The sequence below is a fragment of the Strix uralensis genome, chromosome 4 (genome assembly GCF_047716275.1).
Source record: "Strix uralensis isolate ZFMK-TIS-50842 chromosome 4, bStrUra1, whole genome shotgun sequence".
NCBI lineage: Eukaryota > Metazoa > Chordata > Aves > Strigiformes > Strigidae > Strix > Strix uralensis.
In genome coordinates this window covers 104,267,902-104,286,511 of record NC_133975.1, presented here as the reverse complement: position 1 = coordinate 104,286,511, position 18,610 = coordinate 104,267,902, and the positions used below count along the sequence as shown (strand labels likewise).

The window sequence follows — 18,610 nt, the reverse complement described above, 5'->3', positions numbered from 1 at the left end:
TGTCATGGAGTGTCAAGATGTCAATGTCCTTAAATACAGGACAGAAAATAACAAAACAGTTGGAAAATGCCTTGCTCACACAAGCATTTAAAAGTAAGTCTGTTTTCTAAAAATAGAATAATTTTTTAGGGTTTGAAATATGCTGCAACAATTGAGGTTAAGCCTACTTTGCAACTGTAAGATATAATTGCCATCCATTTAAGGGAGTTGTAAGAAACACCAAACATCTTGATATAACCAGATCGCTGAAACAACTGGAGTGTGATCCTGGGGGAGGCCAGTGGGGAGGCTAAACCAGAAACTGAACTATGTAGGTCTGAGGGGTTCCCAGCAGACAGAGTGGGAGAACATAGCCACTGAGGCACTGACTAGCAGAGCTGTGTTTGTCCAGGTGTCTGAGCAGCATTGGTGGTTTGTCCCGATTTAAAAAACCACCCCAAAGAAACATGAAAAACATTGCAGGTGAAGCAGATGGACTCAAATTTGCTGGTAAAAATTGTCAGTTTAGCACAAAACACAACAGCTGTCTCCCACTTTCATGACAGAGCATGTTGAAGAAAGTGCACTTTCAAACAACTGCCTAGTAGCACTTAACCAATATGGGATACCCGTCTGGGGATAACCATCTAAAGTTTATCACAAACCACAGTTGAAAAGCACCTCTCCTACCTTCTCAGAGAGGACACAATTCATCAGGATAAAGACAAGTCTGGAATGGTGGCAGTGGGACTCCCTATCCCTCCTGCTGAGTTCCACTTTGGTGGAACAGTGAATTTTGGGCTGGGAAACAAAGGACCTGGTAAGGTTTCTTATCACTCTGCCCGATGATAAGAAAACTCACCAGAAGGAAGGGAGTCTGAGATTGGAAAGTTCCTGTCCCCTGGACTGTATATTATCTTTTTATACTAAACTAAGTGTATAAACAGCTCATGGAGCAGGAACCAGAGCTTGTCCCTCCTCCCCGCCATGTCTACATTCTCCTCACTGGCACACTTTGCTGTCTCTTCTCTGGCCCAAGAACTGTGTGGTTTCTGTTAAGAGGTGGCTCTGTTTCAAGATCAGGGAGAATAAAACCCACCCTGCGTAGCCTAGTAGAAAGGGGCAATCTCCACGCAGGCCACTGCCCTGTGATGTACCCAGGCTGTGAGTGCTGCAGCTCATGCGGCTAATATGGAAGATGATCATTGTGCTTCCCCCTCTGGTAAATTTGACTGAGCTGTGTTTTGTTTCTCTGCAGCAGTGTGTTTGTGTAAAGTCTCCACAAATAAAAATTAACACAGCAAGGCAACTGTGGAAGCAGATTCACAATCCCTTGTTTAAGGTTGCTCCAGGGGAGGTTTAGATGGGATATTAGGAAAAATTTCTTCACCAAAAGGGTTGTTAAGCATTGGAACAACTGCCCAGGGAAGTGGCTGATTCACCATCCCTGGAGGTATTTAAAAGATGTGTAGATGTGGCACTTAAGGACATGGTTTAGTGGTAGACTTGGCAGTGTAGCTTTACTGTTGGACTTGATGATCTTAAAGGTCTTTTCCAACCTAAATGATTCTATGATTCTGTAACATTAAGAAAAAGCTGTTTCAAATATACATATGAAGGACATAGGATTTTTTCTGATGAAAAATGTGGAAGAAGAAACAGAAAGAATGTCCAGATGTAAGCGATCACTGGCAAGCAATGACACCAAAACCAGAAGCAAAAGAAATTACATCAAATAGGACACTCATGCTTATATCAAAGGTACCAAAGATAGAAAACAAGTAACTTGCACAGAGAAAAGAAATAAATATTATAGCATATCTTAGAGCACTAGTTAGGAGACAGATCTTGTGGGTCCCAAGCCCTTTGACAAAATGAAGCAACAGGTTGATGGATAGGAACTTGGTTCTGCTGAATACATAGACCTGATCCTGTAAAACAAGCACAGGCTTACATTTGAGCAGATCTGTGGTTCCACTGACTTACAAGACTGTTAACATGACTGAAATTTAAAAGTAGGTATATGGCACAGCTCTTTGCTGAATTAGGACCAAATTGTACACACATTATAGGCTTGAGGCTCTCTACACAAGACTGTTTCTGCATATCTGAAGAAACTATTGGCAATCACTGTCATGGCCAACCGGCCAAATCTCTTCCATTTGGAAAACACCATATTCACAGGGTTATTTCCCTTTGGGCATATATTAGCAGGTATGGCTATAGGAGTCCACACTAAACTGGGCTATAGGCTCTCTCCAGATGGTCTCCAATAACTAACAGTTGACACTGAAAATACACAGACTGATGCTGTACTCTAACAGCAGTCTCTTTATTTTGTTTTTAGTTATTTATCACCATCTAAGATGATTTGTCCTCTGCAGGTGCTTTTCTCACTCCACTGACTAATAAAGAAATTCTAGACTATTTTAGACTAGATGGTGAAGTGTAGATGACATGAATCCCATATTTAGAAAACAAAAATGGATTAACATACCACATTTTAGGTGACAAAATTTTACATCCCCATTTAACACTCTCAGAACAAAATATTAATTGTTAGAAATAGCCAGTGGTACTAGCCGATGGATCCTGTCTCAAAGGGAAGCTAACTGTTGACTAGTTTGTGCATTGAGTCCAGGATTCTGATGCAGATCTCTTCATTCACAGGAAAGTAACAAGATACACCCAAAGACTTGAGTAATATCACTCCTGCTCCCTGCTGTTGCAAGCAGGCAACCACTTGGAAAACTAGAAGTACTATTGATCTCACCCCTGCTGATCCAATGGTCCACTGTGAGCATTCATTTCAGTTAAGTAGCATGGCTTCTGCTCCATACTCCCCACAGCTGCCAGTAACTCCCCATTGCTCCATAAATAGTGCTTACAGCTTCCCCAGCATGGATCCATTTTTCTCTGTTTTCATCAATGTGCTTGCTTTACTGTGGCACTACAAAGAATTTCCCGGCTGCCCGCAAGTGCCAGGAGTCAAGCCATATATTCAGGATGGGATACTTATCTGCTTTTCTATAGTCCCAGAAGAGAGATCCCAACTTCCTTGACTCAGAGAATGGCCTTGGCAAATGCCCAGATAATTCATCTGACAGCTTCAATCAGCTGTTCAGTTAATTCCTTCCCTTCTTCTGTCCTTTCCATTCCTTCAGTTTTTGCAGTCATATTCTGCTTTGTACCTGCTATGAAATCCAAGTCCTGTCAATCTTACTCCATTTTCCATCAGTGGAAATCCCACTGCCTCAGTGAGCTAACATTCACCTCCCAGCCCTAGCAGAAGTGTTTCTGCTATCTGAAATTCCTTTTATAAACTATTTTTAACACTGACACATGGACTTGAAATGGAACTATTACAACATAAATTCAAGTACCATCATATGCATTCTACCCTAGCATATGAGATAAAATCCATCGCAAACAAGGAAAAGTTGCTTTATAATGTTGCCTTTACCTTAACGAATGAAAAACACTAGTAAGATCAACACTTTCTTGCATAAGTCAGCTGGCTTACCATAGTTTACCATGTGTTATCAGCTCTTTCTATGCAATTACTCATCAGTGCTCCACATCTGATACATTTTATGTTTTCAGTGATGCCTTTCTCAGGCATTTGAAAGTTTTATTGCTACATGAACGTAAAGGGAAGGTTTGAGAAAAATGTTTAATTAAAAAAAAACATATACAATTTAGGGATCATAAAAATGCCAAACTGACAGCAGAGAAAGTATAAATCTTTCTAACACAGCCCACAAATTCGTATCATACTTGACCTGACAGAATAGTTCATTTTTCACATCCATTTGATTCCTGGCTTTTTTATTGAGGTTGCCAATGAAGGTAACGGTAAGTGCAGGTGATTTTGTTAAAAGGAAATCTGTTCATTAGGAACTGGACAGATACCAGCAACTCATTTCACAGAGACCATTGAAGAGCCCTACAACGGTAGCAGCTTTCCATTACTCCTAGGTAGGTCACAGTCAAATCAAAGACTAAGGCAAAAAGTTTCTTCTAGATCCTGCTGCTAATCCCCAGAGCTCTTTCACCAGCTGCCAGATTATACAGAATTTAGATGCATATTGGGTAGAGTCACAGGCAAAACTCAGCCCAAACTTTAATACCGTTACCAGCTTTCTCTATAACCTTGTGCAAAACACTTTCTATGGAGCAGTTTTTCCAAGCTTAAAAATGAGAATAATATATTCTCTTTTAGATAATGCTTTGGAAGTTTAGGTGAAGTGTTCTCTAATAGCCAAGTAATATTACTATTAATACTATTGTGGCAGTTCAGCAACGTCACAGCAAAGATAACCTCATAACTGAAATCCAAGATTATTTTAAATTGTTTAAGGCCCTGATTCAACAAAGCATTTGAGTTCATCCCTTTTTATAAAGGTTTATATTGATATGTTATTCTGATCATAGGTATTCCATTGTGATTGAGCAATCATGGTTGTTCATATCAGAGAACTTCCACTCGTATAATATGCCATGGCTGCTGTCACATGAAAAGCTTGCTTTAGTCATCTTGTTTGTTCTGCTTTTTGATGGTATGTCCCCTTGACAAAATTTCCTTTGGATGCATTATCTTCTTTCTTCCTTTCCAACTTTTCCCTCATACCTCAGCCTTCCATCAATGGACCCAAACCTCTTTATTACTTACACCTTCCTTCTCAGGTATCTTTACTCTGCTCTGAATATCCATTCCCCAGATTTTATTCTTATTTTTCAGGGCCCTGAGGGCAGCCTTAATGGTCTTGACCACCCCCTCTGGGCCTTCCTGCACCCTGCCCACAGTCCAGAACCTCTCTTCAACCCCCTTGGAGCTCCCCCCACCCCACCCACAGCCCGGGACCCCATGTCAGCCCCCCAGGGCTGTCATCCCCTGCCCCAGTGATGCCGCAGCAGGGCCAGTCTCCAGCTCCCCACAGCCCTGCCCTGCCTGGCCATGGGCCCTGCCGAGACAGACCCAGCCCAGGTCCCAGCCTGGCCTCGGCCAGTCCCCAACCCTGGGGAGGTGCCCGATGCCCGATGCCTGGGGCTGGGGCTACCCTGGTGCCTGCCCTGCTCCTGGCTGGGGGTGGGATGGGCCCTGGCTGCCAGGCCCTGCTCTGACAGACCCCCACAGGCAGCCGTGATGCTACTGGCACTCAGCCCCCAGAGAGCAGACAGCTGAATTTAAATCCTATCTTCCACCCTCCTAGATCACTTGTCAGTATCACATCTAACATAGCCCCCCCACAACCAACTCCTCATCACCTGTTCCCATTTCACTGCCGTCTTTCCCAGTATGCCCTTAACCAATTTTATTCTACAGTTTTTCCCACCTCTTACTGCAACAGATCCCACCTCTCTAGCCTACTATCTAGGCCATCTGTGCTTCTGTTCCATTAAGCACTGAGCACGATGTGCTGTAATCTGCAAATTAGTTCAAAAATGGAAAACTTTAAAACTTCAGACAGAAAGACTTGTGGAGGGGAGGACAGGGAAGCATAAGGACAGCCATACAGGTCAGACCAACGTCTGTCTAGTCCCAAATCTTGCCTCTGAGAGGGACAGTGAGAGATTGTAAAAAAGCTTGGAAAGCTTAGCGGAATCTCTCCTGGTCTATCCTCCCCTATTCCAGCAAGACGTCCTGCAAATTATAGTTTTTAATTTACCTTTATCCTCTAAGAATGTAATGAAAATGAAGGTAATGATGATGAGAGTGAATTCAATGCTCTCATGTAACACCAGGATGACATTGCAGGAGCCACAAATTTCAAAACTTTTTGCCAAGCCCATGGAACAAAGAATATACACAGCTAAAACAAAGAAAAAAGGAGCTAAAAGCTGTACCTATTTTCACAGTAAATGATATTGAGGTCCATATTCACACGAGTGACAAACATGTGGCAGTCAATCCTGACTTCATTAATTGTAGGAGGTGGCAAAGCATGAGCAACGACAACAAGTCCCATGATTTGGCTGGGTACTGTCCGTCCGTGGGACAGTGACACTCTCAGACGTAACCGGCCTGTTATATGAATCACCTGGAAAATAAAAACAATAAAAGAAACCCCAGTGAATTCTGGATGCAACTGTGACATCAGTTTCTTTTAAAGGATAGCATTACTATTCCCTACAGACCACTTAACACAGCCAAAAATTGTACTAAGTAACTGCCAGTATTAGTGTTAAGCTTATTAAGATTGGCTGTCAACATGTCCTATGTGTCCTCATGGCAAAAAAGAAGACAAGAACATAACAGGCAAATGCTTCACATTCATCAAATAAAAACCTCAGAACTCCTGTGGTATTGATTTTTGTTGTGGTGGTTGCTACAGAAAGAAAGAAGAAGAAAAAACCAAACTAGAAATTCAACAGAAGAAAAGAGAGAGGGGGATAAAACTGAAATAATGAAGGTAGAAATTAATAAAATATTAATTTTATAACATTTGGAGATTGAATATGAGACAAAAAGATCGGCAGTTTTGAAACTTTTCCAGAATGGATTTAATTGCATTGCTAGTCACCTACACCATGAAGACACTGCTTACAGCCTTGAATTACTTCTCTGTGGTTGGAAATTTGAGAAGCAACAGCCTGGAAGTGATCAATGAGTTCAGCTGCAGGATGGTCTTCTTGCATCCACAGCAAGCTTTTTAAGAGCTGGTAGACATGTAATGCCTTTGCCTAGTACACTATGTATGTATGGAGAGATCTGGGGGCAGATGATTTCTTTCCCTATTCACAAGATAACACCAGAAGACACCTGGGAGATCCAATTGCACCCCTGGAGAGTGAAATTCTAAGAATGCTGTCTGAAATGGAGTAAGTTGAAACTCTGGAAAAAGAATAATTTACAACTTCCAGTTTCACTCCTTCAGGAGTTCTGTGGATAAATAAACAGGTTGCTTTTTTCAATAAAAGAATATAAATACAGCACTGATGCCAGATATCAAAATGAAAATGGAAACTTCAGTTCCTGTACTCATAGAGAGCCATAAGAACTGGCAGTTGTGGGCTCTCCTGGCTTTTGACTCTCGGAGTGTGTTACAACATCAACATGAAGAGAATGCTTCCAGGAGATGAGGGCCCCTTTCACTGTGATCCCAGACTCACTACCCAGAGGTCAACTGAGATGTTGATTGGTACCAGGTGCACTGGGGGAGGTCACAGAGATGGGATATAGTTATAAGTCCTCTGATACTCATCTCACAAAGACAGCAGTCAAACTCTTTGCTTCTGATCTGAGATTGATTGTTAACAGAAAGTGAGTGAGAAGAAAATCTTTCATTAATAAGTGCAAACCACAAAGTGCATCCAAATTCAAATCTAATTCATGCTAGCAGACCTGTGATCTAAGCCTTGAAGTTTATTTATTATTTTTTTTTTAACCTAATCATTAAAATATCTCCTTTCTCCACTATTTTACATTTTGACTCCAGCCAGTGTGGTGAATCTGAATGAGGAAAGTGATTAGCTGCTGTGTTTGTCCATTTCAGTTGCAGGTTTCCGACCACCCACATTTGAAGTAATTATTGCCTTAACTCACACTTAATGCACCTTCCAAGGGCAAACTATTCTATGAATATTTGAAGAAGTTCCTAAAGGCACAGATACAAAAACACCATTTCAAACACACTTTTAATTTTTTTTTTTTCTCAAGACCTCATTAACTAATGAAGAAATAGCTAAAAGAAATAGGATTAACTTCACAGGAGGGGCAGTAATAGTATATTTTGCTCCTTCTAGCTAGGCTTGCATATATATCTGCTTTTTATCATTATCTGTCTCTTTTTATCATGCAGTTTCAGCTTACTGCGAAAACTCAAATCTGTAAATGCTTGGAAAAATGCTGATGGATAACTAGTAATAATGTGAAAAATAATCTTATACTGAACGTGCTATGCAAAAGTATTGTTGTTATGTTGTTTTTTCGTAAGAGTCCTTATGCTAATATGTTTGAAGTTGGCACTATCACTTGAGGGAATTTTTAAGATATATCATACTTAAAATCCATTTATCTCTTCCCAGTATTTTTTGAAACCTCCATGTCATTTGCAGCTAAATATCAACATGATTTGTTTTTGAACAACTCTCTATTCAGTCAGTACCTCACTTTTTTCTGATTCCTCATCTGAAATACAACTCAGATGTAGTATTACCCCAGGAGACAGTTCCAAACCTGCTAGACTCACCATATATTAACATTGCTGAATTTCAAGAGAGTTTGCTTCCAGATTCAAATTATTTAGCTCTATCATGGATCAAAATATGTTCGAAATCCCCATGTGAATTCAAATTTTAGGGGTCAGCACTGAACTGCATTCTGATTCTGTACACTGGGAAATGTACAGCAAACTGCCCATCAGTTCCGGTGCCTGTGTGCCTCTAAAGAAACTGTATTTCCATGCCTGAAATCCCTTTCTATGACAACATTAGTCAAATGCACCAAGCGGGAAATCTAATTGGTAGTAAAAAACAATTCTAGCTGTCATGACCTTGTCTACATTGTGAGTATTGCCACTTTTAACACTGGTTCATTTGAACTGGGATTAGGGGTGATAGGAATTATAGGGTCAATTATCTCCGGTAGCTAAAATTAATCTCTTTATAATTCAATCCCACAGCACTAGTCTATCATATCCTAAAGCAGTATTATGACTTTAATGAAGCTAAATTGCAAGAATAAACTGTTTTATGAAGGACAATACTTGGATTCAGATGTAAATATTTAACAAAAATTTGCTAGGAATATTCTGAAAATCAAAAGTAAATGCAGCTCTTCTGTGCAGTTTTCTTTATAAATGCTTTCATCTGAAAAGCATGCAACAGTCCAAATCCATTTTTAAACTATAATTGTGATCTTTCTAATAATGCTATATGAACAGATTGGCACATTTAGGTGTCACAGCAAGAGAAGACAGTGATACTGTGTTCTGTCCATTACAAAAAGGTGGGTGAATGCTATACTCCTGATCACAGGAATCATCAGAAACTTTGTATGTCAAGAGCTGTACAGATTTCCCCAGCCTTTCTCCATTTACCTCCTATATGAAATTAGTAGCAAGACTCCTTTTTCACTCTAATGGGAGCTGGACTGGGTTAACAATTCAGAGACTTTTTTGCTTACAAACTTTATGGGCAGGTGCTGTAACCTGCATGATGACTTCATCCTATAGAAGCAGAGGGAAATATTAAAGTCAAAATAAACCTTGTGACCTGATCTAGACCAGGATTTGACATAGGTCATTCTGATATTGTTATTGCTTGTAGTGTAACCTAGTTGTATAATAGTTATACTTGGATAGACAGGTGGGTGAACCAGAAAGCATTCTGTAGCAATAAAATTTTTAACACTGTGAAATGAAAATAACACATACACTGCTGTAAAGATGTCATGCTGAAGCAAAACAAATACTATAAAAATCTTCTGTACTGTTTAATTGCTTTGTTAAAAAAATTTTAAATCAACTTTGCCTGACACTCCAATATTGGAAAAAAAAAATCATTATTTAGCTTTTATTTTTAGCTGATTAGAAAAGGGATTTGCAAAATATTGTAAGTACATGTAAACACAGTTTATGAGTGTAGGAGTGTTAACAAGCCACATTGCTTGGACAAATATATATTTCTTTTCCTTGCCATATGCTCTCTTAAGTCATCTGTTAGCGATAAGCACTTCGATGTGCTCTACTAATGTCTACTCATTATAAACAAGCACATCACAAAGACCTTGATAAAACCTTCCCTCTGTCAATACTTATGGAAAGGAAAGACCAGCGATTGAAAAACACATCTGGAACCTGCTTATCATCCTTTAAAGCAAAATCTCACCTCTGGAGATGGAAATACTTTGTCAAAAGACATCTTTAAATATTACATCAATTTTTTCACATACATGTGATGTCAGAGTAAGGACATGCATTACCAGAGGCTATAAAAACCTGCAAGCATGAAAAATCTGTGAATTTCACCTTTCAGATGTCTCTGTGTTCTTCAAAACTTAAACTTCCATTAGAAAGAAATTTCTAAACTCTTTCTTTTGTTCTCTGTGTAAATCACTATGCCAATTTATTATGGGACTGAAACCACAGCACTGGCAGAAATGCTTCCTCCATCTCATTTCTCTTAATGAACTATTATATTTGAAGCCTTAAGATTATTGTTTAGACCCAAATTCTGATAGTCATGTGTGAAAACATCCTAATTTAGGTCGTGCACCTAGATATTTATTTAGCTGTCTTACGAACAACTCACACATACATTTATTGTTTTACAGAAATGACTGTGATTCACAAGGTTATATATATTTGTTTTGGTCCCTCAAAGATGTTATTTTATAATTCCAAAGTCAGCACCTAAATCTTTAAAACACAATTAATTTGAACTGCTAAAATTGGCTGAAGAAATATTTTACACACTATATCCATGTTCTTACATTTTTCCTTTGAAGAGTTGTGTGCTCCTTCACTCACAGATATGTGGACATGCCTGTGACACTAGCGAGACAAATGTTTTAACCCTCTACAAGGTAAATGGTTCCGATGATTTCTAAGCTAAGACTGAACATTTGGAAACAGGCTTTCCTCTGGACTTTTCAAAGAAAACAGAGTCCACTGTCATATCTAGAGTTCACACAGTGATAAAGGTTCTCCACTTCTGACATCAAAATATATCAATCTAAACTTCAGTATAGGTTTCTTTATCTATCACAGTTTTCTTCTTTCCTCCTTGTACCCCACCATAGTTGCTACAGCATTTCTATTTGCTTACGTTTTCTCATGGTCAGAAGCCATTTATTTCTGAGGTTCCACAGCCCCATCCTCACTGAGACCAAAGCCTGCTCTTCTAGTCTTCAGGAAAGCTTTAGGAAAACACATCACTTGCCTATACTTATCATTCGGCAGCATTTGGGATCAGAGAGGTCAAGTAAGGCCTTATGTTTGCAGTTCTAGTAATTCTTATATGTCCCATTCTGAGACTTACCACATTTCTATAAACACTGCAGTATTCCTAAAAGAAGGTCCCATGGAGCATGATATTTTGGTGTTGAAAAGTAGTGAGCTACTATGGCTGCAATACGTTGGATCATCCCACGTGTGCAGCAAGTTTGATGTGTCCCACATGCATCCGACTTGCTGTACACACAGATCAATTCTCCATTACGTGTACAGTTAGCTTAACACACAGAGGACACATCGGACTTGCAGCATGAGCCATGTAAAGTAGTTTGCACATGCCCAGAGACCACTCTTGGGGATTCCTGCATGTCTGATCACCCCTCAGATAATGAAGTTGTGAAAGGTAAAGTTTGTAAATGTATGCTCATGTTGTATCAATGTTAGATTTACTATCTCTTTTCATCTATCAAATAACCATCATATCATCTTTTCCCTTGTTAGTATCACCCTTCTCCAGCTTCCTAAGTACCACCTACCTTTATTCTTGGACATCATAACAGAATAACATGTCTACTTACAGTTATTGTTCTCAACTCTTATTTGATTCAGAAGTCTGCTGCTTCAGTTTTAGTCTTGAAAAAGTGCTTGTATGCTGAAAAACCTGCTTGTTTTTTTCTGACTATAGTAGTCCATCTAATAAAAGACATTGCTTCTACACACAAATGTCCTATTATATCAAGTTCACACCAGAACAAAGGAAATTAGTAGTTAGTGCAGCTGTCAGTGAGTCATTCTGAACCAGGTGGATTAAAAAAAGACTAGGCAGTAATCTATGACTCCTGAGAAACAGCTCTGTGAGTAAAATGCAGTCAGTCTTAATTCAGTTATGCACTGAATGCTACCGGAACCACTGTTAAGAGTTGTGGTCTTGAGACCCATTCAAAGAATATGAGTCTGATTTCAAGGAGGGTGAACATTATTCCTAACACATACATAGTTTCAAGGTCAATAGCCTCTTTTCCATCTACAAGTACATTTCAAATCCCCTCAAATACACCTGCAAAAGACAGTCTGAAAATGGAAATGGTATTTACATTTAAACAGCATATTTGGTCTCAGGACGCATTTTATTGTTAAAAAGTCAATACTAGTTTTTGGAGACACTCTAGGCTTTTCCCATCTTTCCTCTGATATCACTCTCTCCAAATAATAAGATTCAAAAGCTATTTTGCTGCTTAAAACAGTCAGAGGCAGAATTTAGGCTAATCCCAAGGGGTTAAAAAAAAGTAACCTTATGAGACCTCAAACTCATTGGGTGCTTAAAGACAAGCATTACATGAGAAACACCCTGGCTTGGCAGGCTCAGTTCACAGCTCTTGCTCAATCCCTAAAATGACCCGAGTAGAGTATTATTTATTGCATATGAGGAATGTTGAGACCAGCAGCAAGCACAATAGCCACAGTCACTTTCATTCAAGTACACCACAGGGAACAGCTGCTCTTCTGTGTAAAAGTTAGTGTTTTGAGCACTCATGCAAAAAGCTGCTTGTTCCTCAATCTCAGGATGCACAACCTCTTATCTTCTGCTTGCCTCTCACTAGATAACAAACTAAAGGGAAGAGAATGGGGACAGCTTTCTAACTCTCCAAAAGAGTGAAGACAAAACAAGAACCTCACATTGCCCACATTATGTCTATCATATGAAGTTCCCTGATCTGGACGTGGCTAGGTTAGGGTTATCTAAAGAACAAACTACAACTTCTCTGTGGGAGTAAAGGAAGACTGTTGTATGATAAACAATTCCTAAAGCTGCCATTAAAAAAAAAAAAAAAAAAGCATTTTCAAGAGTGTACAATAGGTTGTTTTTCAAGAGTTATCAAATCTTAATAGCCTGGGAAATGAATGGCAGACCAGAGATAGCTCAAGAATAATTAATAACAATATATTTGATATCAACATTTTTAGATCCTTTAGATTAACAGTATGTCCTGGTTTAACCAGGATAGGGTTAAGTTTCCCCAGGAGTGGGGGGGGGAGCTCTAGCCGGGTTATTCAGATACCATGCAGACATCACATCCTGGTGCGTCACATTTCCTGGCGCGGAGCGCGGTGCACTCGTGGTTTTGTACATCTGCTCCTCTCACTGCTGTATTTGGTAGATATTTTGCTCTGTTCATTGCTATCACTATTACTGTTATTGTTGTTGTTTGTTGTGTTGCTATTGCACTGTTGTATTAAACCTTTCCTTATTTCAGTCTTGGGGCTTTGTATTTCACTCCCTTTGTGGGGGAGGGGCAGCGGCCGTGTGGTCTCAGACCCCGGCAGGGGCTAAACCATCACACAGTATTAGACCCTCAATTTATGGCAGATTTTTCATCTGCCACATAACAGTATTTCCATTTTATTATTTGGGGTAGAAGATTAGCAGTTATTGTTTAGTACGGCATAGTACAGTGTCCTGCACTGTATATGGACACATACTTATTTTTATCACCATGATGGCTCACATCAGAATTCTGAGGTCCAGTCTTCCACTGGCATTCATTGCAGTAGTAAGTTGCACGATCAAGACTTTCCATTCAAAAACATATTTGTATTGTAAAATACGTTATCATGCCTTCCTCTCCCGTGTTGTGATTTTTTATTAATTGCTGTGGATTAGCAAGCTGGTTTTCTCTAAATAAAAGACATAGAGCTGACACTCCTGAAATCAGCCTCAGAATATAAGCTCAAGAAATACTCTGTTGAGTCATTACACATTATAATTTTTCATTTATTTTGCTTTATACAATTGCAGAGGTTTCCGTTTTCATAATAAGCCCCTGCAATAGCAGCTCCAGACATTCCACTATTAAATAGTATCCTTTAAATATATGCAGTGTTAGTAATTCAACATGCCAGGTTTTATTTTAATATCTTTGAACCCTTTTCCTTTTTAAGATGTCTTATTAACAACTCAATCTATCAACACCACATTATTTTTTCATAATCCAAAACTTACAAGCATTTGAAAAAGATCAACATTAAAAAAAATGGAAAAAGAAGAAACTAAATGAAATCACCACACTGCAACCTGAAAAAGTAGCCATAAAAATTGGTTTTATAATAGAATACTTTTTGAAGTAATTGGCACAAAGACTGTTCTAGTGCAGATTGCTGCAAGAGCGCTCTTGGCAAGAACATCATAAGCACAAGCAGAACTTTAATATGCTCAAACAGCCAAATACAAACTGACACCAGGAACCCATGTGTGGCAACAAACAGGAGAAAATAAAGTATCTCAATTTAATACAAACCTACATACAAAGGGATCAATTTTTACAATTCGTGGTTTAGCATACAATACAGCTGTCCTCAGAGTGAATACAGAGTAGCTATACATAAGAAATTAGAATTATCAATTCAGGGGAATTTCTCAAGAGTCCTTTTGATATGTAATACAGCAAATATAATGACTAAGAAACCAGACATCAATGCATTAAATGAGATCAGGTTGAGATCTATTTAGAAAAGACAGGTTTAAGCTGGAAAAAGAATCTCTTTGATATGACCTCCAGAGCAGACCATTTGCAGAAGGATTCAAGATGAGCAGATTTACCCTTGCATATCTGCTTGCTTCACAGCTGCTTTTAAATATAAACTCTAAAATACCTAATATTGAGTCATTGTAGAATTAAGTCTATATAGTAAAAAAGATTAAGAATCTGGGATTTTCTTATACTTCTAGCAAATATTATAATGGATTTTGTATGTTGAATTTGGAGGAATAAATGAAACATAGTTAATTTAAAATTTAGCTAACATAACTAACATTTCTAAATGATCTATTATAGAATCTGGCTACTGCTGGTCTAAGGTAGGAATCTGGAATGCCTCAGAATTTTTGGTAGTCTGCATCCCTGATTTATGGCCAGTACTTATTTAACCCTGAAACTCAAAAGATAGCTTCACTTTAACATATTTTCCACTGCAAATCCCTTGGTGTTCAAATGTGTTGCATTTTTTTTCCCTTACAGAATGTTTGAAGTCCTCTTTAAAAATAATGCCTTTAGGATATTTTTTCCTTAATACTATTTAAAGAAAGTTGAAAGCATTTAGCTATTGAAGTGTGCAGGGTTCTAATAACGGAATTGTCATCCCTGCCCATGAGCAAACTCTCTCAGAGCTCACTATTCTAGAATTCTGGTGCTCCTGCTAGCAGTAAAAATTAAACCTGAAAAGGACTTTTGTTGTATCAGTTCCAATGCAGTTTATCAGAGTATTGGGGGGGGGGGGGGGGAGGGGTGGGGGTGGAAACTGGCTACATCGTTCTGCAACAGAAAGGGTGGAAAGGTTTTTTTTTAAAAAAGCCTGAGTCCTGTATGTCAGGACAACCAAATCTTGTTGCACTAAAGACAACCAATAATAAGTATTCTTCAGATGTAGTGTCTTTATTTCTATCTTTGGAGGGAGAAATAAAGTGTTTTGTTTTGTTTTGGTTTTTTTTTTTCCCTACTGTGTTATTCGATGTAGGTCTTAGCAGTCCAACAATTACCTTAGGTGGTTCGGTGATTCTCTGCACAGTGAGCAAGGACTAGATAAAATATCTGACAGTAATGTATTTTTCCCACACACAGAGAAAAAATGTAGAAAATGCTGTTGTCTGTAAAGACAGAAATGGATTCCCCAACTTAGTCTTGACAGTAAAGTTTATGTTCTACTCAAGCTCTCCACCTGGGGTTGCAACCCCAGAATTTGTTCTGAAGTTACTAAAGAAAAGTCATATTCACTCTTCCTCATTTTGTGGCTAAATGGGTGGAAAGATCTGTCTTTTTCTCACAGTAAAGTAGAGAAACTATGAAAATGGCTGAGAACTACTATTTGAATGTCATTAATACCAACGTTCCTCTGCTTGTGCTAATGGTGTCTGGTACAGCTCTCACACAGAGAAACAACCCTTTTGTCTATTTTAATGCTTGCATGGTTTCCTGTAGCATGGCCCAATTTCTGCTGGCTGTATACAACTAGACAAGCTGTACTCAAAGATCTTGGACAACAGAACGTGTGAGCTTTCCTGCAGAATGCCACAACTGTGACAAAAGCAAAGGTGGAGATGGGCAAAAAAGATTAATTTTCCATAGTTATTACTATGGTTTCACCTTCCTCTCAGCAATGACACTTATATGAATCTAAACTACAAATTTTCAATTTAGAAAGGGAAGACATACACCAAAGTATATGAGCTGATTTTATGAAAAATACAACTGCGAATCTCAGAAAAGCTGCTGCAGGTGGCTAGTAATGCTTCCACATCCAGATGGCAAAAAGGAATGACCATAGGATGGGAGGCAAGAGTCTTCTGGCATGTCTGCCAACATCTAGTCCCAGTAGTTCTCTGACTGTGCTCAGTGTTATATTTGAACAGTTTTAAATAGGTCTCACATGGTCCTGATAAAGAATGTAGCTGGCATAAAAACTGCAAGGCCCAAGCCCTAAAGTGGCTTTACAGAGACTCTGGCTGTAGGAGGTCAGGGCACACTATGACAGCCCTTCCAGAGAAGCAACTGTGTGTCCTTAAAGAGCAGCTGTAGCAGGTCAAACCAAAGGCCTGTCCAGATCAGTATCCTCAGTGTGTCACTCAGGCTGACAAAGGGAGAGTATAAATCTAGGCGAGCATCTAACAGCATTTCCCTTGTGTATTCTCCCAGCACTTCCTGAGAAACAAGCATGTTCTTTGGTAAGCTTTTGGCATTCATAGTGCCCTGTGGCAATGAGTTTCACTGTTGAACTCTGGAATTGGTAAGTATCTCCTTTCATTTGTTCTGAATTTGCCATTTACTACTTTAATTTTGTTTCTCACCCTACATATTGAGAGACTTCACAAAATTATACCCCGTTCAACCTCTCTATATACTGTTTTCTATCATGTGCCTCCATAGCCATCTTTCTTCCAAGCTGGATCTCCTAGGTATATTTTAGCTGTTCCACAACGTTGATCAATGTCACTTTTTTGCTGTTCTACAATCTTCAGTTTGAGATGAGGTGGGATAACAAGTGCACAAGTATTCAAGATAAAGGAAAAACACTGATTTATACAGTAGTATAATGACATTTTCTGTTAATTTTTAATTTATTTCCTAATAATTTCTTAGCACCCTGTTTGCTTTCTGACCACTACTGAGCACTAAGCTGTTCCTTTCATAAACCTCCCATTCCAACTTCAAGGTATCTCCTCCGAGCAGTAACAGCTGGTTCAGAGCTCTTCATTGTATACATACAGCCAGGATTGGGTTTTTCCCAGGTGCATTACTTTACATTCACCTGAACTGAATTTTATCTGCTATTTTACTGCCCCTTCACACAGAATCATGAAGTTCTTGTGCTATCGTTTGCGTTACTTACATTTTTTACAATCCAATAAGCACTGTAACTTTCCTGTTCACCCTGGTTTCCATTTAATTTATGAATATGTTGAGAACCAAAGGCCCCGGGAACAGAATTCTCTGTGAAAAAGCAGCAGTGACCACTTACACTGAGAAAACTGACCATTCTTGCTTTTTGTTTTTTAAGGCACTTAGCCATTAGAGGGTTGTCCCCCTCCACTGGCAGCTTAATTTCTCTCAGACTTTTGGTCAGGGATGGTGCTGGTTCCCATACTGGAAATGCATCTACTCTGTATCAAATGGAAATCCCCTATAGACATGCTTGCCTGAGAAAGCTTCACAAAAGTTGTTGAATTTTCCTTGATGTATTTAATCAGATGTCTACCAATTCTATTTTTATTTCAGTTTCAGTAGAAGTGTTCTAGGTTATGAGCTCCCTTGTGCTAAAACACAAGGAAGGTGTTGCCTACTGTTTACACTAAGCATTGTAAATTAATGTATATGAAGGGAACATGTCTATTAGGAGACGTCCTTCCTGAAACAAATGTCTGTATGACTTTCTGCAAAAAATGAGAATGAGTATACAGACTTATTTTGTACAATTCTGTGAAATACAATGAAATAATACTGATAAATTAATAGAGACATACAAACTGTGTGTTTAGTGGCAGTGAGAGCAATAGGTCATAAATGTTTGGATCTCAGGCTCAAGTTCCTTTCCATAGACATGTGACCTGTAAGACTCCAGTACCATCCTAAGCCTCTCCTGAAACTTTTGAAGAGTGTGAAAATATAAATATATACTTTCAATCAAATCAAATTTGCCCACAAATATTCACTGATGAGATCTGTTTCATGTCAAATCACCTCAATTTTACAAAAGATTTGTGACCCAAAATCAAGCTAGTTTTGTGGACAGGAGGGTTTTTGTGGGTATTTCGAGAAACTATACTGTCATTACTAGCTGAAGTCCACTCAAACAAGGTATGTGATTTCTCTTTGAAGAAAAAACTTTTATTCCACTTAGAGATGGATGGTCTTTCCAAAGCTCTGACCTTCTCCTTGACAGCTACAAATGTTCTACTATTTATGATTTGTTTCTATAATCCACTTAATGTAGCAAGCTAGACTATAGATAGCAATTTATTTGTAAAAATCATAATAAACCTGCATTGTTTTAAATGCCACATGTGGATAAATGGGCAGCAAGATCTGATTAGACAAGATTCGTGTTCTTGAATCTACACTGCAGAATTATGGCAGCCTCTTGCTTTATCTGCATTGGAATCAATTTAGTAATTTTTAATTCACTGATTTTCTGTTGTTTGCTTAACATTTATTAATTGATTATTACACTCATGCAATTAATTC

The 18,610-nt window shown here is 38.7% G+C and overlaps 1 protein-coding gene across 2 annotated transcripts in view; it reads right to left on the bottom strand.

Annotated features, from left to right (window-relative positions):
- NPAS3 (neuronal PAS domain protein 3) overlaps positions 1-18,610 on the bottom strand; it is a 623,184-nt gene that overhangs the window by 27,427 nt on the left and 577,147 nt on the right. For both annotated transcript variants that reach the window (XM_074868268.1, XM_074868269.1), the window contains exon 7: positions 5,827-6,020. In XM_074868268.1, the coding sequence (XP_074724369.1) occupies positions 5,827-6,020 (194 nt within the window). The remainder of the gene's footprint in view (positions 1-5,826; positions 6,021-18,610) is intronic.